The 27,130-nt window shown below is 42.9% G+C and overlaps 1 protein-coding gene across 2 annotated transcripts; it reads right to left on the bottom strand.

Moving 5' to 3' along the window:
* Positions 1-6: 6 nt before the first annotated feature.
* On the bottom strand, positions 7-26,618 carry nyap2a (neuronal tyrosine-phosphorylated phosphoinositide-3-kinase adaptor 2a). Of its 2 annotated transcripts, none has more exons than XM_061877847.1 (7): positions 26,294-26,615; positions 21,301-21,514; positions 16,880-17,160; positions 12,109-13,092; positions 11,723-11,845; positions 10,799-10,890; positions 7-3,259 (listed from the first exon to the last, which is right to left on the bottom strand). In XM_061877847.1, exons 2-7 carry the CDS (start codon positions 21,498-21,500, stop codon positions 3,038-3,040), a joined length of 1,902 nt encoding a protein of 633 aa, XP_061733831.1. In that variant the 5' UTR covers positions 21,501-21,514; positions 26,294-26,615; the 3' UTR covers positions 7-3,037. The 2 variants fall into 2 exon arrangements, with proteins under 2 accessions (XP_061733831.1, XP_061733832.1); XM_061877848.1 differs by having other exon boundaries at positions 3,078-3,279; positions 26,294-26,618.
* Between the last annotated feature and the right edge of the window lie 512 nt (positions 26,619-27,130).

Here is a 27,130-nt window from a genome sequence, read left to right as displayed (position 1 = left end):
TACACACATTTTGTAAATCTTTATTTACATTAATTGTTTCCAAACGGTGTCTGTAACACGTCAGTAAAACGGCTGATCAACAAAAGAGAAGTCATCAAGGACCCCACTAGCTGTGGAAGCTAGCTCTCCAATCGGCTAAACAAGATTCCATAATTCCACGGTAACGTTTTAGAGTTTACAGGAAAAATTGCTGAAACGATACACAAAGAATGCCATTGTAAGTTAATACGAACAGACACTCGTAAACGTGTTCACTAATGCTAACACTAGCGTCATTACAATAGCAAGTTAAAAAAATACATAAACACTCCTACACATCACACATAGGACAGTTTAAGTATGAACAGTTTTAGTTATATTGTAAAACTTGGAAATGTTGCTTGGAGTGGTGAATGACAATCCATACGAGTAGAACGCTATGCATGGCTGGAAGACTAACACAGCCCTCCGGTAAAAAAAAATGCACTACCCGTGAATGGATGGACACATGCAGTGAACAAACTCGTCCATAAGATGTCGCCATAGCATAACCATGAAAACATGTTCTAGGTGTATTTGCTTGTTTATATATATATATATATATATATATATATATTTATATATATATATATATATATATATATATATTTTTTTTTTTTTTTTTTTTACTACTATGGCAGTTATTGGAGAAAAATCCATAAATTACTCGTGCAGTTTTATAAGCCGCAGGGACCAAAGTGCAAGAAAAAAAATATTGTTTCATAGTCCGGAATTTACAGTAATTTCTAAGGTCAGGTGGCTTATTTTGATGTGGCAGGTCGCTGCAATTATAAGTGGAGGAAACCCTGATGTGTGTAAATATTCCTCTCCTTGAAGCATATAGTCTCTAAAGTGACTTCTGCAAAGTGAGCAGGATGATTGACACTTATGGGAAGGATCATACACTGAATTTGTAACATGTAGGCTGAAATGCATTTCTTTGGGTCACCCTGTACCATTGGAGTGTCCTGAGTGGGGTTGCTTTATCAGCACTTCCTGTACCTGGATGTCATCTACTCTATCCCCTTAACCTCTCACTTCATGAAATTGGCTTGACATCAGTGTAAGAAAATAGGATATTAATTTACGAAATTTGAAATCTTTTGTGTTTCTACGTGTTTTTGTTTTTTTTCCGCCTTTCACTCAAGTGCATCATTGTTCACTACAGTGGAACCTGCTTATGTCGACACTCCCTCAAACGGGCTGACAGCGCTTGTCGGCACAAGTGAAAGGGAAACCAAGCATGGCTTGCACAGTTCTCTTGTCTTTTCTTGTCCATTTGTCAGCTGTGATTCAGTGACAGGGCTGTAGGGGGCGCTGGTGTTTGCCTGCTCTGTAGAGACACACTAAAAAGAGTTGGTGTGCTGTGTCGAAGCGTTTAGTGCAGGGGTAGGGAACCTGTGGCTCTAGAGCCAGATGTGGCTCTAGAGCCAGATGTGGCTCTTTTGATGACTGCACCTGGCTCTCAGATAAATCTTAGCCGACATTGCTTTACACGATAAGTAATGAATAATTCCGCTGGTAATCACAATGTTAAAAATAACGTTCAAAATATAATACATTCTCATGCATTTTATAATCCATCCATCCGTTTTCTACCGCACCTGTTAATTAAAAAGAATTAAAGATTTATTATACTCGAAAAAATGCATGCATTTGGTTGTATTCAGTGTTAAAAAATATGATATGGCTGTCACAGAAATACATTTTAAAATATTTGGCTTTCATGGCTCTCTCAGCCAAAAAGGTTCCCAACCCCTGGTTTTGGGTTTTGCTGGAAGGTTTACACTTTTGTAGACGCCATGTGTGCCTCTTCATTCTTGCTGACATGACAATGTTGTATACTCTTACATATAAGTGCTGATCATTTTACTGTAGGGATGGGCGGTGTCTTTAAGTCTAAATTATATAGCATATATGTTGTGACCTGCGATAACCACATTTTTTCTCATTATCAATTTCAAAATGGGTTGCAAAGGTTCCTAATTGAGCTGCTGGCATAAGCAGTAATATCATCGACTGTTTTATTTTCTCAAAATGAATGTACTTGTTCCTGTTAATATCAGCTTACTTCCTGTTGTAACATGTTCTCATGTAATCATCACTTATTCTCCTCTTTGAATACTTGACATACGTTCAGGGCAGTTCTACAAAGGTGTGTGTTTGTATCCAATACCAAGTAGTTGCAAGACCAGTATCGACTATACCGATGCTGATACTTTTTCAATATCATTGAATGATTTCATTTGTGGTCCCAATTTCAATCAGACTCGAACACAGTGGTGGTGTAACAATATTAACATTTCCTACTATTGGCTCTGATTTAAATCCTTTTGGTTTTTGCCCCTGAAGTCCTCGCATGTCCAGGGAATAATTTCCTGAGTTTATAAAATGATAATAAAAAAATTTGATACAATGTTTATCTAATTACTATCAACTAAACCCTGATACTAGCTTTCGTTACTGTATTTATATTGAGCCACCCACCCAGGTTTAAATTTAAGACCACTAGCATAGCGTTAAGCATGTCCTCGTACACATTGTAATATATTTAGCTATTCCTCATCCTCCAGTGATAATGATACTTGTAAAACAGTTTTTCCGCCATGGAGGCAGAGATTATATTAAATTTGTGTGTGCACGTGTTGGTGGGTGTTAGTATATACGTGCGGGTGTCTGTGGGGGGTAGTGCTGGGCGAAATAACGATACATATTGTGGGCACAAAAGAAAAAATGTCTATCGTGCAATTTTTGTTTCAAGTGATAGGCTGTATTTTATCCATAGGGCTTGTGCCATCAGATGATGCGTAGTAACAGCAACAATAATTTCCCATTCAGTAAGTGTATTTAGTGTTAAACGAGAGAGAAAACAAGTCACTGTCCATATGTGATCGTGCTGGGGACAGTACTTTGGGTGGATCATGAAGGTAGACTGAAGCAGTCGTTTGAGTTGTTGCCATAAGCAGGTTCCACTATCAATTTCTCGTAAAGTGCAACAAAGCGAAAACCTTGCGCGTGCTCAGATGGAGGTGTCCCACGCCACTGCAGACGATTGGCTGGCAGCAGTGGGCGGGGCTAAATATGGCGGTGGCTGTTTCCTCTTCCAGCTGGGCAGGATGGGCATGCTGTCCTGTTTGCTGAGGTTCTTCTCGGGTCGCTGGCGCCGCTTGATCTCGCAACACAGAACTCGTTTCTTCTCGATCATCTCCAGCATGGTGGTGTCGCCACACAGCCACGGCATCTAAGTGGCAGGGCCAAAGACTGCTCTCACTCAAACATGAATATTTTCTTATTTAACGGATAATCAAACTGGTATTCAAACTTTACGTGTTTGAATCATTCAAGAAAACCATAAGACAAATGGAGGTTGAAAAACAAAATAAAAACATGAGTGTTAAAATGTGGTCTAACAGGGCTACTGCACCTTGTTTTGGAATTGTTCCTGTCATTCGCAGTCCTTATGAATGACAAAAATAAATAAACACTAGCAAGAGTCAGCTAACAATGGAGGTAACTGGATCATCCAAGGTTTTATATACACGTACAGGAAAAGTTTGGACCTTCCTGATTCAATGCGTTTTCTTTATTTTCGATTTTTTACTATTTACATTGTAGATTGTCACTGAAGGCATCAAAACTATGAATTAAACTAAACTAAAAACGTGTTTTATGTTTTACTTTCTTCAATATAGCCACCCTTTGCTCTGATTACTGCTTTGCACACTCTTTGCATTCTCTCGATGAGCTTCAAGCACACCTGTGAAGTGAAAACCATTTCAGGTGACTGCCTCTTGAAGCTTAAGCTTGAATGAGAACATTTTGCTCATTTTAAACATAACTCCCAATCATTGCAGACCTAATGAAAAAACGTAAACCATTCAATGACTTTTAGGCTAATGATGAATACACAGATGCTCCCGGGTGGTAAAAGGATAGACCCTCGGCCCCGGAAGCAAAGTGATGACAAACCTATAGGTGTTCCCTGCGGGTTATCACTGCCCAACATCTTGCAGCTCGACATCGAGGGCTTAACCGCAAGCAAGATCGGCATCACCAGCCAGCTGGCCATCAGGCATAAAACCCTCGTCATCCTACTACAGTGCAGACCGGTTAGTGATGCCAAATTTTACATTAGTCTGATCGGTCCTAAGCAGGAAGCATGGCCTTGCCACATTTGTCCATAAGAAGCTTGGGTGGACTATTGCCGCTCGATCTTCAAGTGGATCTGCAATTGAGTGGTTATGCGTGGACAATGATGGCATTAAAAATTGTCAGTCTACAAGCGACCGACCTCGTGACTAACACCAGCAGCCATCCCGGTGTTTCCGGACCCCAGTATCTATGCTGATGACCTCAATTGCCAGCCCGCAAACTGGGGCTACAGTTTCATTCCAAGGGGATGCCCCTAGCTTCTCTGGTCGCTGGAACGCTGGAAGTAATCCAGACCTGGCTTTCGCGAGCAGTGGTCTAAATAGCTGGCGCTTGGACAGACGTGTCATGGAGAAATTTCCAAGATCCCAACATCGACGCTCGCTTGTAACTGCCTCAAGAACTATGGTCCTAGTCCCAAGCGAGCCACATAAGGGTTGAAACTTCCGCAAGGCTAATTGGGAACGTTATAGCCTCATTACAAACAAGCTTGCCCACTATTTACCATCTCCTTTGTAGATGAGACATACCAGGACTTTTGTCATGCCATCCTAGCAGCAGCTAAAAGATCAACCCCACGCGTCGAAGAAATAAATACAGACCGTGCTGGGATGCGGAGTGTGAGAGCCTCTACCAGGTTTTCTTGAAAGCCCCGCAGGGCGAAGAATTAGGGACCGCTGCTTCTGCACTGAATGCTCGACTTGATGAAAAGCGAAAAGAACGTTGGTCAGAGGCTGTCAACATCAACTTCAAGCACTCCAGCCGGCTAGCATGGAATACAGTCACCATGACTGGCAGGTCCAGACATCATCCATGTACCATTTGCGAACTCTATTGCATCGCAATTGGCAAAGAATGGGGTCTATCGAACAGAAGATGGCGAATCAGCCAAACTTGTGAACAAGGAGGTGGCTAACCTCTGGAGGATTCCTAAATCCCCTGGTGAAACAATCTCTGAAGATTTTACTCCACAGGAGTTTGCCAGTGCCCTCCAGTTGCTTGGCCATTCCTGCCTGCTCTGATGCTTCCGTCGGAACTTTCGGTGGTGACTGTCCAGACGGCGCCATGCCAGACCTGCCAGAAACTTGCTGAGAGTTTAATAAAGGGCTTGGAGAGAATGGCCAACAAAAACTTTGGGGGAGGAAACACTGTCTGGGAGGAAGAGAAACTGGCAAAGTCTTCTACAGAAAAGCTCTGGGGTCTGATTCAAACGGCCCAGAGCCGATTATCTATGCCGCAGGTGTTCCTAAGTCCTGGCTTAACAAGTTCCTATCCTCCTGCATGCGCACACTCAAGCTTCCAAAAATCTGGGGAAGAGCATTAGTGATCGCCATCCTAAAGCTGATGAAGCCACTAGAAGATCCTAAGAGTTATAGACTTATCTCTCTCTCTTTTGTGTATACATTTTCAAAATCCTGGTGTCAAACCTATTATCGATCCACTGCTCCCTCAAGAGCAAGCTGGATTTTACACGGAAGATCAACCGTGGAGTCAAGAAATGGAGGACCGTTTCTCAGCCAACAATGAAGCAGGTGCTGTTTGATTTCACTGCAGCCTACGATACTGTTTGGGACCGTGGTCCTCCCTGCAGGCTTTTGCGCCTACTTTCGGACAGGCACATGGTTTCTTTGACCATGGAACTCGTACAAAACTGCAGTTTCACCCTTACCACTGGTGATGGCCCAAAAAGCCTGATCAGTCATGGCTCCCCTCTTATTTAACATCTACACATGTAACGACTACCAACAAGTTTGCATATGCACACGACATGGAAATTATGCATCTTGCAAAAAAATTGGCAGGAGTTGGAGGGATCTCTTACCCAGAACATGACGACTATCCACTTATCTCCAGAAAGGGAAGTTGAAGCTCAGTGTAACTGAAACGGTGACGGCAGCCGTTCCACCTTTACAATAGAGAGGCTTAACATCACTGTTGAAGGACGTTGTCTACCCTTTTCTGCCAAACAATCATATCTCGGCATTAAGTTGGACAGGGCACTCAAATTTCACCGACACCTGGAGTCACTGCGCAAAATGTTAACACACCTTGGGCTTTTGAGACGACTGCCTCGATCTAGCTGGGGTGCTGACGGTGTTACACTTCCTACAGCAACCCTTGCCTTTGTCCACTCTGCTGCTGAGTACTGCACACCTGCTTGGTGACATGGTGCTCACACTCATCTCATAGATAAGCCGATTAACGGAGCTTTACATTTAGTGACTGGACAATCTTTCCATCCTAGCAGGTATTCAGCCATCTTAGCTTCGTTGCAATAGAGCTACACTGTCTCTTGCACGCCGAGCACTGAAGCCAAGGCACTTTATGTACTGAGGCTAGTACATCACCACCGGAAATAGGCTTTCCCAGGCCCTGCTTGGGTCAGGCTTAATCGCATTTGCCTCTTCCGCTCAACTATGTGCAAATAAGGAATGTGGCATGCGAGTGTGGGGCAGACTGCTAACCACATCATAACGTCCTCTCCCATATACCGCCCACCTAATGGGAATGGTGGTCTGGCAACTGTGGACAAGAGCTAGGTCAGTTGGCTGTTAAACACTTGCCCAACTGTATAGTGGTTATACCACCTAATCATCTTCCTTATCAGAATTAGAAATACTTTATTAATTCACGAGGGAAATAAAAAAAATTCAGCACAATACCATTCAAGAGCAGACAAACGTTATAGGGAGACGGACTAGGATCGCTGACAGGTCTGCCAACTTCCGGCGCCCCTTACAGAAATAAAATCGGTCTAAGTCTGGTCCCCTGGAGAGGGGATCCAGACTGAGGCCAAGGGAAAAAACAGCTCATAGCCAAAGCACACATCCCTCTTACATGTGTGTAAGAGGGAAACATTAAAGGACATTAAAAGAGCAGTGCTGATGAAACCAGCCACTTCTACATACAGCTATGGATAAAAAGTCAAAGTAACATATACATTGTGGTGGCCTCTGCGATGTTCCATGCCATCGTCTGTTGGGGTGAAGGAAGCATGGCCAGAGACAGGAGCAGATCCCAAGACAGTACCCAAGAAAGCCCACTCCACTCTTGGCCGTCTACTAATTCTCGGCCAGTGTCCAGTCCGCAGGGATGAGCGAGGATGCAGCTAAGGAGACTGAGGTGTCCGATACCTGCTCATTCAGCCAAGACCAGGGGTCTCAAACATGCGGACCAATTGCGGCCCGCGAGACGTTATTTTGCAGTCCGCACTTTGATATGACAATTTAATGTAGTTGCGGCCTGCGAGTTTAATATGAACGGAAGTTGACAGCGTCATACTTCCCAACGTTCCCAATTTTCACGGGAGTACTCTTAATATCAGGGTATCCATTCTCTGGTAATCCCTGCCGATTTTTACCCAATCAACAATATTCAAGGGGTGTCGCAATGGCACTGTTCTTAACGCCCTCTGACTTCTGTACAGACAGTGTGCAAGCCTATTTGATTGTTACATTTGGCTGAGCAGTACACATGTGTGATGTTGCAAGACATATTTGGTCAACAGCTACACAAGTCACGCTGAGGGTGGCCGTAAAAAAAACTTTAACACTGTTACAAATGTGTGCCAGACTGTGAACCTACACCAAACACGAATGACAAATACATTTCAGGAGAACAACCGCACTGTAATACAACATAAACTCAACATAATAAATACCCAGAATCCCATGCAGCCCTGACTCTTCCGAGCTACAATATACACACCCACGCTACCACCAACCCCCCACACCCCCACCCACCCTACTTGCGTCGGTTGAGGTTGTGTATATTGTAGCCCGGGAGAGTTTGGTCTGCAAGGTGTTCTGGGTATTTGTTCTCTTGTGTTAAAGTTGTGTTAGGGTGCGGATGTTCTCCCAAAATGTATTTGTCATTCTTGTTTGGTGTGGGTTCAAAGTGTGGCGCATATTTGTAACAGTCAGTTATAAATACTAAATAAATACATTTATTGTATAACACTTCAAAAAAATATGAATGTAAGTTCACAAACTGTGAAAAGAAATGCAACACTGCAATATTTAGTGTTGACAGCTAAATTTTTTGTGGATATGTTCCATAAATATTGATGTTAAAGATTTCTTTTTTTGTGACGAAATGTTTAGAATGAAGTTGATGAATCCAGATGGATCTCTATTACAATCCCCAAAGAGGGCACTTTAAGTTGATGATTACTTCTGTGTGTAGAAATATTTATTTATAATTGAATCACTAGTTATTTTTATATATTTTTTCCAAATAGTTGAAGAAAGACCACTACAAATGACAAATATTTTACACTGTTATACAATTTAATAAATCGGAAACTGATGACATAGTGCTGTATTTTACTTCTTTATCTTTTTTTTTTTTTTTTTTGAACCAAAAATGCTTTGCATTGATTAGGGGGTCTTGAATTAAAAAAATGATCACAGGGGGTACATCACTGAAAAAAGGTTGAGAACCACTGTTGTAGAGGACGTTAAAGGCAGTGCAATCACGGCAGCCCTTAATAATGTCGGCCGGGTGAAAATTGGGACAAATTCGGGAAAATGGTTGCACCCACCGGTAGATTGTCGGAAGGTGCACTGAAATTCAGGAGTTTCCCGGAAAAATCGTGAGGGTTGGCTTTCCTGCCCGAGCAATGCTAGGGCAGGAAAGCCATTCATAGAAGGTGAATTCATTAAAAAGTGCATGTTAGATTTTTTAAGAAATCTTTTCTTGCGGCCCAGCCTCACCCAGTTTCTGCATCCAGTGGCCCCCAGGTAAATTGAGTTTGAGACCCCTGGCCAAGATACTGTGAAGCCTGTCCGTCCCGGCGCTCAGTACTAGCTCCGCAGCCCCATCTCTTCATCTGCATCTCCTACAGTCTCCAAACAGACTCTGGTGTGGCAGAGACCCAGCAGCTGGTCTCCATGGCCAAGAGGCAGATCCAGAAGTCCACAAAAAAGCACCGCAGAAGTCATGAAAGTGCCACCACTTGTCACACATAAATTTATATATGATAAGACATGAAAACAAGAGGGAAACACAAAAGGATGACACAAGAGCACAGAGCTCCTGCCAACACGAGCCACTACAGTGGCGCCATCTTTGAAAAAAAATTAAAATCCAAATGAAGAAGACTTGATGAGAGACAACAAACACTACGTTGGAACAAATGATAATCCAGAAACTTCTATTCTTGAGCCTGAATATGGGGACAAATTTACAAGTTGTACAATCTGAGGGATCAGGAGATCCAGCAAGTAGCAGTATTGCTAAGTGCTAAACAAGATATACAAAACTACAAATATAATAAAACAATCACTCCCTATAAAATGTCTGCTCTCAATGGGAAAAAGACTAATGGGATGTTTATATTTTCCCGTTTAGATGAAGAATTAATCGTTATTTTTACACAAAATCATAATTTTGGCCACAAAAGATTAAGTGTTTTCATTGCATTTTCTTGGTCTAAGTTGGATGTCAAAGTTGACCAACTTGCTGGTTTATGTCCACAACATTCTACTATCCAGGTGAGACATAATTTATCATCTAGAATTAACTTTCACCAACTCCGAGGCAATGTAGCAGCATACACTAGTTAGCGCTCTGTGATCATGGCGCCGCTAAAAGTAGTTCCTTGGCATTTGAGCTTCTGATAACAAAATCGCTCATACTTGGTTCATATTCAGGTCACACCATGTAAATGGAGTATTGTGGGCGCAATAGACAAATGACATCATGAATCCCATGGTCTCTATCATTACGTGACTTTCACTAGCCTTTATTTGACTTAGAATGCATAAGGCTAGACTACTGCAACACACTTCTTGTCGGGATCCCCAGCAAGAACATCCAGAAACTGCAATACATAAAGAATAGTGCTGCTGGAATCCTGATGAGTGTGGAAATATGACCATATCCCACCAATTCTCAAATCCCTTCACTGGCTTCCTCTTCCACTCAGGATTGAATACAACGTCTCCCTACTAACCCACCAGTGCCTCCATGGAAATGCCCCCTTCTACGTCAAAGAACTACTCACCCCCTAATCTTCCATACGACAGCTATGCTCCGGACAGCCTAACCTCCTCCAACCTACGAGGACGAAGCTAGGAACAATGGGAGACCGGGCTTTCTGCTCCGCCGCTCCCAGTCTGTGGAACGCTCCCTGACCACCTGAGGGCACCACAGACTGTGGATGCTTTTAAAAAAAGGCTTTAAAACCCTTCTTTAAAAAAAAATAAAAAAAAGCCTTCTTTTTTTTAGATGTATGCATACTAGTTCTAGCTATTAGACTGTTGTAGTTTTTATATATATTTTTATTTTTAGGTTTTTGTATCACTTTGAGGTTTTTTACTCAATGTAAAATGCTTTTACAAAAAAATTTACTATTGTTATTATTATTATATAAATTAAAATTATATTATATAAATTAAAAGAAAAATGTGTTCTTTTCTTAGATAAGGATTGTGAATGATGGGCAAAGTTCCAAACAAAGGCAGTTCCCCTTTTTAAATAAGTAAAATTGTGCAAAATGGATTGGATTTCAGGAGTTCAATTCAGTCTAAAACAAAAAAAAGACTTGTATTATAAAGTAGTACTTTAGTGAAATAAATGATCTTGTTAAAGGTGTAATTTATTGGTGCACTTGTGTTGTGCTTTTTACCTTGCTGAGGGCGGGATGATGTGGCATGGAACCAGGTGAAGACACACCTGATGTTGATGCTGAGCGACCCAGTTTACTCACGCACTTGGATTCTGCCAAAAAGCAAATATTTTAGTCATTTGCCGGCAAAAATGAGTTTGACTGCATCGGACACCAAACACTAATGTGGATATGCTGACTCGGCTCAACTGCAGGATTAAATATGGCTGGTGATAATAAACCATCAAACCTGTCCGTTCTTGCACAGTAATTGTGTGTCCTGTGCTAAACAACCCACGTTTTGTTGTGAATCGTAAGAGCCATCAAATAGAACATTTTGAGGCCTCTGAAGAACAGAGAATTCAAAAAAATTGACACCCAAACATTTGCTCGATTATGAGAAAATGTCAGCCTTCCGATAACTTCAAACTGCTGGCTTCCAATGTGACAGAAAAGGAAATTGTCAAAATCCTGAATAAATGCAAATCCAAAACCTCAACTGATTGTAAAAGAATTATATGGATTTGATTAAAATGGGTTTTAAGATATTTCAGAACATTTGAACATATATTAGCAATCATTTCAAATTCCCAAACAAAATGAAATGAGCAAAAGTTGTAGAAATGTATAAAAGAGAAGACACATACTAACAAACTATGGACTGCTTTCTTTTTTCTTTTTTTGTTTCCTTAATGGAGTTACTTAAATACTAGCTGCATCAAATAGGAGTCAATGTTTAAAAATGTGGACCATTGCCAGAGAATTGAAATGTAAGACCCAGTTTACATTGATGCTGGACCTTAATCAAGACCACGTACACAGATGGAAGTATAGTCCAGGTTTACAGACCACTCACATTTTTAACTCTCAAAATGTCTCCGAAAACGAGGAGTCCTGGTCAGGTTCTGAATAGTCAATATAAACATGGAGGAACAACAGCCTCACCTCCTGATCCTGCAAACATCAAAGTTGGGCTAACAGAAGATCTCCCCATCCGACTGGAAACTGGACTGAACCGTCCGTTACTGTCTCTGTCCTTGCACTCCGGTCTTACAGACCTGGACTCGCCTGCAGAGACAAATACCGCAGACTGAGATGTTGATTTCTAAAAGCTTCTGATAGTACTACTGTACTGCATTAGTACTGTCGTGCCTTCACGTTGATTTCTAAACCTCTGACAGTACTGCATTAGTACTGTGTCGTACCTTCACGTTGATTTCTAAAAACCTCTGCTAATACTGCATTAGTACTACTATGTGTCGTACCATCACGTTGATTTCTAAGAACCTCTAATAGTACTACCGTACTGCATTAGAACTACTGTGTCATACCTTCACGTTGCCTGCTTCTCCTGCTGCCTGAGCCCTTTCTGGCCACCTGTTTCCCGGAGGAATATGAGGTGTTGGTGGACTCGTCCGTCGGACTCGTTGGCGTCTGCAACCTCGCCGACAGGTTTTGCATGGAGCTGTAGGGAGACGAGTTCTTGTGTGTTACCCCGCCCTCTTGGGACCGTGTTGATACCTGGGACGAAACGGGCATATTTACTCCCGCCATCAAGGCATCGTAGGGCGGTGGCCTCTTCACATTGAGCGGAGTTAGGGAGCGAGCTATGCTAACAGGGGAGGGGCATGCCGATTGGCTTCGGGGGTACCCGTAACCATTATGGGAGGAGCTAGAGGACTTGTACACGTTGGACGGAAGCGGTGGGGCGGAAGATCGGCCTGAAGAAGTTATAGTGGAAGTGGAGGGACGATCGTCTTCGCTGGTTTTTAAATTTCTGGAGTGTTCGCCTGACTTGGTGGAAGTGGTCTTTTCCAACATAGACAGTTGGGTGACGTCAACCGGGGTCAGGGGGGATTCGTCCGAATTGGGGGAACATTGAGCGGGGGCTGCGGGGAACACCAGCAACGGCGGCCGATGCGTCAAGAGGTTGGGGAAAGGTTGCGGGATGTGGCAAAGAGAGCCAGTGTGACTCGGCACACAGGAATCCAAGTCTACAGCCGAGTCCTCCAAAGCCGGGTACTTCATTTCCTCATACACAGATTCGTTTTGCTCGTCGTCCGCCGCCTCTTGGCTCTTCAAATCTCGCAGAACATTCCCCATCATTTCGATGTAAACCGACTCGGCGTCGTCTCCAGAAGCCGAATGCTGGCTCGGCGAGGACGGTTTGTCCCACTGCAGGGGAGCCCTTTTGTGGCCAACATGAGCACACACATAGGTGTCATCAAAGGACGAGCTCAGCTGCGTGTTTGGGTTCCGTCTAGGTTTGGGAGGAGGCGTCTTCTTGTAGTCCTCAGAGCCCGAATGGAAGTTAGCTTTAAGTGGAAACACGACAAGTTAGCAAGTTTACCATGGGAAACTATACATTGTACCTGTTATCGTTTGTAGAGACGGCACCATCATGTGGACATATTGGTTCATTGCAGATACTTTGTAACAAGCTTGGAACAGAAACCTTAAACTGCAGTCCAGCAGTGACATGGAGGTCTCAATCCAGCTTTTGCACAAGCTGGATTGCCAAATTTAGAATAACCAAATGAAACCCAGAATCCACAGTTCGGAATTAATCAAAGTTTTGTGGCACATTGGTCAGTTTGTTTTTAAACACCGCAGAATACCAACAGTGCAACGTTAACCTTTGTCAGTTGTGATTCTTAGAAAAATATCTATACAATGTAAACTGCTTCTAAAAATTGGTGTAAAAAAAGTGTAAATTCTTTATGTATACCATCGCTTCTTGGGTAAGGTACTTTTTTGGAAGTTGCGCACAACACTCTTATTGTGAAGGCCGCGGCAAAGGGCGCTTGACGAGAACTAAGTGTTTGAGTGGAGGCGACTCGTAGTAGTCTCAAGTTCCGTCCTTTGTCCTGTCTGTACGTTGATCTTACATGGGTGGTGTTGTCTGCAACAACACAAGCACTTCATGAGTCGTGTTGTGGGAGAATGGGTTGTCTTGGCTAGCGTTAACCTTGTAGTTTGTTCGCAGACTGTCCAGGGGTTGTTTCGACACTTTAGTTCAAGGGGGGGCGGTTAAAGGGGAACTGCACTGTTTGGGGGGAATTTTACTTATAGTTCACAATCATTATGAGACAAGAACACACTTTTTTTTTTAGGATTTTAAAGATGATAAAAATACTTGAAAGATGTGGCTAATCGGAGTCACTGTTGTAGCCTTCAAAGTCTCTAAAACTTCAAAACCTATCAACGTTTTATATACACACTGCAAGTGTGTGTGTGTGTATATGGTATAGTAACAGACACCTTCATAACAACATGTACAATATACACACTGCAAGTATATATATAATGTATTAACAGACACCATCATAACAATATGTACAATATTTAACCTAATATGATAATTTGTCATCATTTTAGAGACTGATTGATTTCACGCAATGATTTCTGTTTCCATAGCAACGCACGTCTGACTTCTGGCAACATGTGTGTTCCTACTTTTGGAATCAAACACGAGTATGTTTTTCGAATCTCGGCAGAATTGGTAACAGACAACAAAGTCCACTATTTTTGGACAAATGAAGATTTGCAACCTCATCTTTTTGAAGCTGAATATACTGACAATGAACTGCTTGTAAGACGCGAGCACGAAGGAAGAGTGAGACATTGGAGCAGATGGAAGCTGAGAGAGTGAGGGGAAGGTGACTGACGCTGTAAATGTGGAATTTGAAGCAACGCTATTTTGACATAAATGGAGTGCTTACCCAAATAAACTCGAAAAAAACGTCCCCGGCCAGCTGGACCAAACAGCCAACTGTTCATCGAGTGAGTCGCACTTTTTATATTAATCATGATACACGCAGCACGTCATGCGTGTTATTACAACTACAGTACATACGCTGTTTGGCTAGCTGTGTACAAACAAAACATGAAATAATACTTTACAGATACCGTAATATGATTGTTCATGTTTTTCACTCAGTACAGATTGCTGTCCTATCACAGTGTTGTGCATTACAAACTCAAATGCATTTCTTGTTGTTGTAGAAGCTAACTTATCTCTTGCCGTAGTTAGCTTTTACGACTACTACCGTAGCATGCCGATGTTACTACGCTAGAAAAATTGTTCTTCAGTGGTCGTCTTACAATAACAATGTTGGTACAGCTTGGTTACTATACAGGTTACACAACGTAAACGGAGTATCGAAAGTTTTTTAATTCATTTTTAAAGCGATTTAGAGGTTAAATTATCATTAACGTTAGCTGCATTGCTAGCCACCAAGAAAAAAACAATTTTTACATGTTAGAATGCAAAAAAAAGATGTTTGTCTTCTTGTCTCTCATAAGGATTGTGGATGATGGGCAGAATTCCAAAAAAAAGTGCAGTTCCCCTTTGAGTGTTCAGTCCTGACACAACGTTCCTTCTGTTACCATTTAGATTGCTTTTGGGGATTGCTTATTAAGAAATCAATCAAAATGATCTTTAAGATGTATTTCAATGTTGATTACTTGTGGTGATTATTAAATTTTCATGCAAAATAAAGATTAGTATGGAATTATAATTATTAAGAATTATATATGAAATTAATTTGTTGATCTCGTTAACCCGGCGCTGAGCAATGAATAAGCGGAGGCTGAGACCTTCGTGTTCTCCGTATGACATCCTGTCTGACAAGAGTAAGGAGGTGGAACTGGAACAAACCCACTGCGTAATGGACTGCTTGTCATGGCAACTATTTTTTTGCACCATTTTTGTAAGTCAACGCCTTGCTCAAGTGGGAAGAGACACACTGGTAAGGGACCAGACGAGGTCCGCAAATACTTGTGAAAATGAGTGCTCACCACCTCTGAGGGTTGAGGTTCTTGCCTTGACACAATCCAGCATGTGTTGACATGTGTTGACAATCATCCAGAGAGCCTCTCTCTGTAAGTATGTCTCGTCTTTGATGCAAATAAATGTAACTGACTGAAGGTTGGGAAGGCCAACACGCGGCCAGTGGACTGATTAGACCTTTGTTGGAGTCCTTAGCTGAACACTTCTCAAGATGACAGCATTTCACTCAATTTCTGCGATGGCCCATGTTTAACAGCTGTTTATTGATCAATCTCGTGATTACGTTAATGAGAAATTCACAGCGCTAATTTCGCCTGACGAATGATTACAGCTACTTTGCTTTTCAAACTGATGACTAACACAAAAACGGTGCAGAGTTTTTAACAAACCGTTCCATCCCTAATACTGACAAACTGTTTACAGTCTCAATGCACATTTTGTACCGTTGTTACGTCACTAAGCTAACACAGTTAGCTTGCAAAGGCATTCTCTTTGTGTGTTTTTTAGTTTCACCAAATCCTCAGCACCTACTCAGTGGCCTAGTGGTTAGAGTGTCCGCTCTGAAATCGGTAGGTTGGGAGTTCAAACCCCGGCCGAGTCACACCAAAGACTATGAAAAAATGGGACCCATTACCTCCCTGCTTGAAACTTAGCATCAAGGGGTTGGAATTGGGGGTTAAATCACCATAAATGATTCCCGGGCGCGGCACTGCTGCTGTCGACTGCTCCCCTCACTTTCCAGGGGGAGATCAAGAGGATGGGTCAAATGCAGAGGACAAATTTCACCACACCTAGTGTGTGTGACAAAATCATTGGTACTTTAAAGTCCTAAAAATCATCCTCAAAAGGGAGTTATAGAGGTGGTTGTGTGACAAAATCATTGGTACTTTAAAGTCCTAAAAATCCTCCTCAAAAGGGAGTTATAGAGGTGGTTTAGCTCTCATCAGCAGATAGTGGGTCCATGACTATTCCTCCCTTAATTGTTTGATATCCACGATTGCAGTGAAACCCGTTTGTGTTGACGCCATTCGGACCAAGGCATCAATGGCGACTGTAAAAAACTCAAGGACAATGGGTGATGACAAAGGATCTTGTTGACGTTTTGTACAGAACTTTTGCAGTAGTTTGGTTGAACTGTGTCGATTTTTCAACATAAGCGGGTTCCGTTGTCTGCCAGTGGTTTTGTTTCTAAAGGCAGATTTTGCTCAGTCCTGTATTTCATTTCAAAGGCTTCTTTGGCCTCAGCTTCACTAACTGTTACCTCCACACATCAACTTTAAGATGACCAACTAGATGTGAGTCGCGTTCACCTTCGTCTTGCTCCTGAGTTTCTGTCATGGCGACTCCGTTAAGGGCCTCGGAGCTGCTGCTGAGTTTGGTGTTGGGATCCCGCTTAGGTTTGGGCGGCGGTTGTTTTCGGTTGTTGGCGTCGTCGTCACCGCCCACCGAGTTGAGGGACTGCGAGCGAACACTGAAACCCTGGCCTGGAGTCGGCAGGCGGTCCTGTGGCGCCGGCATGGTCATGAAACCCATTCGGAAATGTTTCCCGGAGTGCGTGGTCTCTGTTGTACCAGCAACCTCTTCATCGGTCCTAAATAAATGTAGAGCAACATTTATGAAATGCGTCCGAAGTGGGTTATAAAGCCTGATGTTACTGTGGTACCTTGGTTTTTGTAGAGCATCTCTGTTATCGTACGGCTAAACAATCTAGTCCCTTAAAACTCCAACCCACGGATAAAATGATGAATCGGCAAACTTGGAGAATCATCATTCAGTTGTTTAAATTTGTTGGGAAAACATTGGATGACAGACATGACAACTTTCTGGCTTTAAGTACCACTAAAAGAAATAAAGAAAATAAATTGTAGTAGTCAGTATCAGTTTAATTTTTCGGGCAAGCAAGTGCGGGGGGAATGGAATCATGAAGAACAAAAAAAAGAGCGTTTTCCGTTCGGGCTCCAATACTCTGGAATGCCCTCCCGGTAACAGTTCGAGATGCTACCTCAGTAGAAGTATTTAAGTCTCACCTTAAAACTCATTTGTATACTCTAGCCTTTAAATAGACCTCCTTTTTAGACCAGTTGATCTGCCGCTTCTTTTCTTTTTCTCCTCCGTCCCCCCCTCCCTTGTGGAGGGGGTCCGGTCCGATGACCATGGATGAAGTACTGGCTGTCCAGAGTCGAGACCCAGGATGGACCGCTCGCCTGTGTATCGGTTGGGGACATCTCTACGATGCTGATCCGCCTCCGCTTGGGATGGTTTCCTATGGACGGGACTCTCGCTGCTGTCTTGGATCCGCTTTGAACTGAACTCTCGCGGCTGTGTTGGAGCCACTATGGATTGAACTTTCACAGTCTCATGTTAGACCCGCTCAACATCCATTGCTTTCCATACCCTAGAGGGGAGGGGTTGCCCACATTTGAGGTCCTCTCCAAGGTTTCTCATAGTCATCATTGTCACTGGCGTCCCACTGGGTGTGAATTCTCCCTGCCCACTGGGTGTGAGTTTTCCTTGCCCTTTTGTGGGTTCTTTCGAGGATGTCGTAGTCGTAATGGTTTGTACAGTCCTTTGAGACATTTGTGATTTAGGGCTATATAAATAAACATTGATTGATTGATTGAAAGAAAAAACACTAGTACTATGTTGCACCACCTCTGGCTTGAAGTCTCTGAGGCATGGATTGAACGAGTGACAACGGAACTCTTCATCGGTCTTGCTCCAACTCTCTCCGATTGCTGTTGTCAGGTCGGTTTTGCAGGTTGGAGTCTTGGCATCCACCATTTTCTTTCATTTCCACCTCACATGTTCCATTGCAGGACGTGACATGGACCTTATGTATCTTTCTTCTAGAGAGGTTGTAACACTTCTAGCTCTGTGGCTAGATGCATTAGCATCTTGAAAATGATGTTATCCCCAAACATCCTTTCAATTGTTGGAATAAAAGACACAAGGTCAATTATTGAAGAAATAATGGCAGCCATCATTAGCTGACGTGCAGCACGTATCATCAGTGACTGGAAATGTGCCTGGTTTTCTTCAGGCAGTCGTCTTCATAAATGTCATTGGAACCAAAACCAAAGTTCCAACGTAGTCACTTTCCCCAATGCAAATTTCTCCCTGAATGACTTTCATCCAAAGTCCCCCACTTAGAAACTTGGTTTTAATGTTGAGATGTTAATGACGGCTTTGGTTAAGCTTTGCTGTATTTTAATCCCATTTCCCTTTTTTAAGCGCGTTCTTCCAGTTCGAACACACGTGATGTTGATTTGTTTTGCTATTTATTTTGGGGACGGCGTGGCGCAGTGAAAGAGTGGCCGTGGGCAACCCGAGGGTCCCTGGTTCAATCCCCACCTAGTACCAACCTCGTCACGTCCGTTGTGTCTTGAGCAAGACACTTCACCCTTGCTCCTGATGGGTGCTGGTTAGCGCCTTGCATGGCAGCTCCCTCCATCAGTGTGTGAATGTGTGTGTGAAAGGGTAAATGTGGAAGTAGTGTCAAAGCACTTTGAGTACCTTGAAGGTAGAAAAGCGCTATACAAGTACAACCCATTTATCATTTATTTATTTTCCGTTTTCAGGACCTGTTCCTTGGTCTACCAGTATGCTTCCCATGTTGTTGGGAATTGGGCCACAATTTAGACACAGCTGACTGAACAATCAACATCTTTTGTAACATTTGACCTTCTTGAAGAACTTTGGTATTCCTCTCCTTTAGTTTCAATGGACGACTCTCGTTTTGGAGCCATGATTCATGTCTATCCACCTGCTGCAACTGCTCTCTAAGGTGTGAACACTCCTTTTTTAACTGCAGACTAATCACCACATTTAACCCAATGCGGGTGTTGGGTTGGAAAGGAACATTTACAAGGTGATTCCATATTTCCCTTAGAATTGAGTTCATATTTGTTTCACTCTGCTTGATGTAAAAAATAATCTGTTTCTACCACTATTTATTTTGTTTTATTTTAGTGTTTCTTAAAGCCAGAAAGTTGTTTGGAACAATTGTCATGTCGGTTATATTTTTTCTACAAAATGAAACAACTGAACATCCCTCAAGTCTGCTGATTCATCATTTTTGCCGGGGGTTGTAGGAGGATCCGGAGTGAGAAATTACTGTAAATTCCGGACTATAACCCGCTACACTGCACGGTTTTCTAAAACAGTGCAGCTATTATATTACTTTTTCTTTGCTGATGGCCTTAATGCAATAGTTTGAAAAAAACACACTGCTAAGGTGTTTGTGCTATGGACGAGTTTGCTCACTGCAGGTGGTGCAGTGTTTGTCCGGTTCAGAGCTTTCAACCGGAAGTATAAATGGCATTCGTCTTCTAGTTGTCCATAGCGTTCTACTCGTGTGGAATCTTCATTCCACACTTCAAGCAACGTTTGAGGATTTTACAATATAACTAAAACAATTGACATATGATGTCTCTAGAAGTGTTTTCATGCATATTTGTATGTGCTATTGTAATGTAATCAAGCTAGCGTCGTTAGCATTAGCTAATATTCTAACACGTTTGCGAGTGTCTGTGGTATTATTAATAATTTATATTGGCATTCTTTTTGTATTGTTTCATTTTCACAAATTTCTCAGTAAATTCACCAAAACGTTACCGTGGAGTTATTGACATACTTGCCAACCCTCCCGATTTTCCCGGGAGACTCCCGAATTTCAGTCCCCCTCCCGAAAATTTCCCGGGGCGACCATTCTCCCGAATTTCTCCCGATTTCTACCCGGACAACAATATTGGAGGCGTGCCTTAAAGGCACTGCCTTTAGCATCCTCTCTCATCTGAAAAGGAGACCATTATATATGTCTCCGTTAACCATAGGTTTATCTATAACCCATATAGTAGGCAGGCATGGAGCTATTTCAGCGTGTGTTTATTCCAGCCGGCACGTTAATACATTGACATACAACATCCGGATTCCCATCATGCATTGCTTCAAAACTAGGGCAAGTTGTAATGTCCAAAAACATAACAGACGAAGCAGAAGAATGAAGAAGAGACATGGCGACGACGAGTAAGAAGAAGAAATACGCTTGCAAGTTCGTAAGGGATTGGAAAAAATAATTTCAGTTCATCCAGGACAGCTTGAAAGGGAAAGGGTATGCTGCCTGCAAACTTTGTAGATCACACTTCTACATTGAACACGGTGGCCGAACGGATTTACTCATTCATGAACGGATACTTGAAAATATATGCGCCCGCCCACATCTCCCGAAATTCCGAGGTCTCAAGGTTGGCAAGTATGGTTATTGAGTCTGTTTAGCTGATTGGAGAGCTAACTTGCACAGCTTGTAGGTGCATGATGATGACTTCTGTTTTGTTTGATCAGCCGTTTTACTGCCGTGTTTGGAAACAATTAAGATATGTACAAATATTTCTGTGTAAATAAATAATTTCACAACATATATCTGTGACTTATAGTGTGGCTAATATATGGGGAAAATAAAATGTTTTCTAAAATTTAGTGGGTGTGGCTTATATATCTGTGCACTATATAGTGCGGAAAATATGGTATGTAGATTAGTTTGAGTCTTTCAGTTGAGATCATTAAGAACAATCTCCATCCGTCCATTTTCTACCTCTTTTCCCTTTTGGGGTCGCGGGGGGTGCTGGAGCCTATCTCAGCTGCATTCAGGCAGAAGGCGGCGTATACCCTGGACAAGTCGCCACCTCGTCACAGGTGACCAAACTCGCTAAGCCCAAATATAACAAAAGCGTACCGTTTGATTTCTTCTCCTTGGCGCTTCTTCTGTTTTTTTTCCTGCAAGTAAGTCCAGTTGGTCTTGTTGCGAATGCGGTCACTCTCTCGGGAAATGTCCGAAGCGTTCTGGATGACGAGATCGTCGTACGCTCGAAGGCAGCTGTCCTCTACGTACCGGAAAAACCTGCGGAAGGACGAAGCCTCCTCTTGAGACGTCATGATTCCTGCAGCAGCTGGGAAGAATAGAGTTTTATATATTGAAAGGTCTTCATCGATGTTCTTTGTACACTGTAAAAAATATGTAGATATTTATGGGATTTTTAAAAAATTAAAATTTAAATTGTAGCTCATGCGCCAAAATTTTTATGTAAATTTACGGTTGTTTTTACAGTGCATTACTGTAAAAACAGTACATTTCACATAAATAAACCGTACTTATTGAGGTTGATTCGTATTTTTATTATGAAAAGCTTTTTTTGGACACTGAATTTATCTCGCTTAATTTTTAAAGGCCGAGCAGCGCAGCCAACACAGCAGAGGCCAAATTGAATTGGATGTTTGTTTATTATTCTTCCTGTATTAACATCTTTTTGATGCCTTCAAAATGCAGGAAATGTCCCTGAGGTATGGCAAAAAAAAAAGAATTCTAATTTCATTTAAATTGTTCTTTATGCAACCTTCCATCCATCCATTTTCTACCGCTTGTCCCTTTTGAGGTTGCGGGGGGTCGCTGGAGCCTATCTCAGCTGCATTCGGGCGGAAGGCGGAGTACACCCTGGACAAGTCGCCACCTTATCGCAGCTTTATGCAACCTGGTAAAAACTAATTGAGATTAAAATCTGTCCAAGAGGCTGGCAAAAACATGTTTCATAATTAAATAGAATAAAATAATCAGGAGCAGTCACACACTATAGTTAAAAAACTAATTACTTAAGACATTAATATAAAAAAACACCGATAGGAAAAAGTAATAACATGTTTGAATAAAAACAAATGCCAAATAAACCGTTTCTCCATCCTTTTAAAATGGTTTGAAATTCCCCCCAGAGTGATGAGTTTAGGGAACCTCAGATCCTTTTGTTCATTCCATGACCATGGAGCAGCAAATCTGAAGGCGACTGGTTAGTTTTAGGAACAAACGCGCACGCCAATGATGTCATGTGACCTTTTTATATTTTGGGGTGACCCAAAATGAAATGTTTAAATTAGCTCCACCTTTGAAATTAGTTAAAAAAAAAAAAAAGCCTCTCCCACCAGTTTCACGTTTGGAGACAAATATCACTGGAGACGACCGTGATTTGACGCACGAAAAAGTTTCAAGAACCCATACCTGAAAACGAACAGGAAGTCTGCCATCGGGGTTTCTGTTGGCGTTTTTTTTTTTTTTTTAATTCATTTTAAAAATGACATTTGCAAATTTAAACTACTGTATTTCCTTGAATTGCCGCAGGGCATATAGTATACGCCTGCCTTGAATTACTGCCGGGTCAAACTCGCTTCCCAAAATAATTAGCGCATGCTTAGTATTACCGCCTGGTCAAACTCGTGACATCACGAGTGACACTTCCCCTGTCATCATTTTCAAAATGGAGGAGGCAGATTTCAATACCGGTAATTTGAAATCGCATAAAGGGAAGAAGATTAAGAGCTAGTCAATAGGATTTAAGGTCCAAGCTTACATCACACTCAAATTTTACTGCATACCTTTGGCAAGTGCCGTAGTGAGAAGAGGTTTTAAAATAATTAGCGCATGCTTACTTATACCGCATGCCTTTGGTAAGCGCAGGAGTGAGAAGAGGTTTTAAATTAATTAGCGACCCAGCGGCAAGTCAAGGAAATACGGTAAATAGTTTTTAACCGTTTTTTTTTTAACCTACTGAATTTTTAAACACAAATGTTGCTGACAATTGTTTGGTCAATGATATTGTTAGCGTAAGGTGACGTAAAAAAAAAAAAAAATTCAGATCACAGAATTAAAAACTAGTTACATAAATTGTTTTTAGGTTTTTGAGCTGCCAGTTTTTCACTCTAAGATCTGACTTAAAAAATAATAATAATAATATTCGAACCATGTTTGATTTTTGCCAGTGAGTCAATAAAAACCCATCCAGCCATCCCTTTTCTACTGCTTGTCCCTTTTTGGGATCACGGCGGAAGGCGGGGTACACCCTGGACAAGTCGCCACCTCATCGCAGGGCCAACACAGATAGACAGACAACATTCACACACTAGGGCCAATTTAGTGTTGCCAATCAACCTATTCCCAATAAAAACTGTGGATTTAATTTTCATTGCTACTAAAAAGTGTGAGGAGGTCCTACGGGCATCAAAACCTTCTGCAAGCCTAAATATCAGAATAAGCAATGATCTACATCGGTAACTTAAATTCTAGTACTTGGTCTACAAAACTTAATAAAATGAGTTCATTTGGTCGCATGTTGTCTTCGCTGAACTGCTTGCAGGATGTATTTGACATTTTTTATTCTTATAATGGTTGGGTAAAGCATTTACATGTCACACTGCAACAAAATACATCCATTTATTAGAATTCTGTAGTGTTTTTGTCCGCCGATGACTCCCATATCATTCGTCTGATTGATCCCGTTCAAACTTCACAATGTTAACGTTAGCATTCTAACACTAGCGTGCTAACTTTTTCCAGCAAATCGATCTGCCTGTCGGTCTCGCGATCCACTTTTACCTCACTCGTGAACAAGACTCCGAGGTATTTGAATTCCTCCCCAACCCGGAAATGGCACACCACCCTTTCCTTGGAAAAAAACATGGACTCGGACTTGGAAGTGCGGACTTTAATCCGAGTCGCTTCACACTCTGCTGAAAACCGATCCAATGAGAGCTGAAGATCGTGGCCAGATTAAGCCAGCAGGAACACATCTGGCACCTCTCAACGCCCTGACTGTACATAGAAATTCTGTCCATAAAAGTTATGAACAGAATCGGTGACAAAGAGCAGCCTTGGCGGAGTCCAAACCCTCACTGGAAATTGGTCGGTCTTACTGCCAATCTCGCGATCCACTCTTCCGTCACTCGTGAACAAGATCCCGAGGTATTTGAATTCCTCCCCAACCCGGAAATGGCCCACCAACATTTGCAGGGCAAAAACCATGGACTCGGACTTGGAAGTGCTGACTTTCATCCGAGTCTCTTCACACTCGGCTGAAAACCAATCCAATGAGAGCTGAAGACCGTGGTCAGATTAAGCCAGCAGGACCACATCTGGCACCTCAACGCCCTGACTGTACCTAGAAATTATGTCCGTAATAGTAATAAACAGAATCGGTGACAAATGGCAGCCTGGCAGAGTCCAACCCTCACTGGAAACGTGTCCGACTTACTGCCGGTAATGTGGACCAAGCTCTGACACTGATCATACAGGGAGGGGACCGCCACAATCAGACAGTCTGATACCCCATACTCTCTGAGCAGTCCCCACAGAACTTCCCGAGGGATACGGTCGAATGCCTTCTCCAAGTCCACAAAACACATGTAGACTGTGGGCAAAATCCCATGCACCCTCAAGGTCCCTGCCAAGAGTATAGAGTTGGTCCACAGTTCCACGACCAGGACGAAAACCACACTGTTCCTCCTAAATCCGAGGTTCGACTATCCAACGTCGTCTCCACTCCAGTACACCTGGATAGACCTTACCAGAAAGGCTAAGGAGTGTGATCCCACAATATTTGAAACACACCCTCCGGTTTCCCTTCTCAAATAGAGGAACCACCACCCCGGTCTGCCAATCCAAAGGCACCGCCTCCGATGTCCACACAATGCTACAGAGTCTTGTCAACCACGACAGACCCACAGCAACCAGAACCTTAAGGAACTCTGGGGTGATCTCTCCCACCCTTCTTAACTATACCTCTGCAATCTCAGCCCCAGAAATAGGAGAATCCACTACAGAGTCCCCAGGCACTGCTTCCTCATTAGAAGACTTTTTGATGGGACTGAGGAGGTCTTCGAAGTATTTCTTCCACCGATCCACAACATACGCAGTCTAGGTCTGCAGCACACACTATACAAGGTGTTGGCAGTGCGCTGCTTCGCCCTCCTAAGGCGGCGGATGGTGGTCCGGAATCTCTTCGAAGCCGTCCGGGAGTCATTTATCATGGCTTCCCCGAACTCCTCCCATGTCGATTTTTGCCATTGGGAAAGCCCCAGGACACATCGGGGAGACTATGTCCGGGAGGAGCTGGATGAAGTAGCTGGGGGAGAGGGAAGTCTGGGCTTCTCTGCTTAGGCTGCTGCCCCCGCGCCACGACTCGGGTAAGCCGAAGAAAATCTACCGTAGTTTTTATGGTCAACTTTTGCCAAAATGTTGTTGTAAAGAACAACCCTGGTACAGTTTTTCAATTGACTAATTCCGCATTAATAACATTGTCAATTACGAGCTGCCAGTTTTCTAACGTACATTTTTCAGATAATTTTTGTTGCGGTGTCAAAAACAGGCTGTTTTATGAGTGTGTGGATTATTGTTCTGAGACCGCCGGTAAATTGACACAATATCAGTCATTTTGCGACATTTTCTCGTCAAATACGTGTTGAATTCAGAATGAGTTTTAGTTCGATCGAGCGTTCTCCATTCTGACCAAATCTTTGTCTCCCCTCCCCCACTCCCGGCTCTCTAAAAATGGAATAGGAAGTCAGGCAACTGTAACCTAGCAACAGCAGCATCTCTCAGGGGAGGCATGATGTAATGCTTCCTGGCCGACGCCGGTTGTCTGTGTGTGTATTGGGGAGGGGTCAAAGAGGGTCTGTTTTGTCTTAGTGACGGCCGCCATGGTCACCTTTGACCCTGACCGCCGATGGCGTCCGCTCAAGTGGTCGACACGCGGTCAGCGTCTGATGACTCACAGCTGAGACGTTTGGCCACATGATTAAATCCTATTTCATGGTTTTATGAATTGACAGTCACCTGATGTGGGGGTGGGAGGGTTAGGGGGTGTCATGGTCACCGCCAACAGACGTAAAAAAAAAAAAAAGGTTCTTACCAGACGCCCGCTTTAGACTCTCACTCCCTTCATCCTCCCTCCTGTCTCCTTCAGTCTCCTTTCCTTCCCGACGCGTCCTTTCCTCTCCTCGATCAAAGATGGATGAAGGTTGCCATCGTCGCCCAGCAGCGCCGACAAGGCGGCGACCGTGAACTTCCGCAGCATGCGACTTTAGTCCTCAAAACCACGTCCTTCCCTCGCGTCTGTTCACGTATTCGATACCTGACACACACACACACGCACACACACACACAAACGCACGCGACAGCCGGCAAGAGAAACCGGAGGCTGCTACCACGGCAACCTGACAGCATCCTCCGCTGTCTGACTCCTCCCATGCATGTGTGTCATCCACGGAGGGATCGAAAGTGAAAGTAACTTCTGTTTGTAAAATACAAGACACTTCTTTTTCAATTTCCACCACTGGAAAAACTTTGATATTGTTGAAAAAAATAACCCAAAAACTTTTTTTAAGCAGATAATCAAATGACATTTTATTGAATTGACACTTCCGGATAGCGGAGACAAAATACACCTGGGTGCGTGGGGCGGTATGTCTCGGTTGGTAGAGTGGCCGTGCCAGCAACTTGGGGGTTCCGGGTTCGATCCCCGCTTCTGCCTTCCTAGTCACTGCCGTTGTGTCCCTCGGCAAGACACTTTACCCACCTGCTCCCAGTGCCACCCACACTGCTTTAAAAATGTAACTTAGATATTAAAGGCTGTCACGCCAAATCTCTTCCCCCCGGAAGACATTTGGCGTGACAGACCCTCTAATGCCTGAAGGACCCCAATGAGGGTGGAAGGACCTTAAAGCAGCCCACACAGCTGCCTGTTTTA

This window comes from Nerophis ophidion, linkage group LG18, assembly GCF_033978795.1.
Source record: "Nerophis ophidion isolate RoL-2023_Sa linkage group LG18, RoL_Noph_v1.0, whole genome shotgun sequence".
Lineage (NCBI taxonomy): Eukaryota > Metazoa > Chordata > Actinopteri > Syngnathiformes > Syngnathidae > Nerophis > Nerophis ophidion.
The sequence above is the reverse complement of the archived record's forward strand: the minus strand, read 5'-3'. Positions and strand labels throughout refer to the sequence as shown.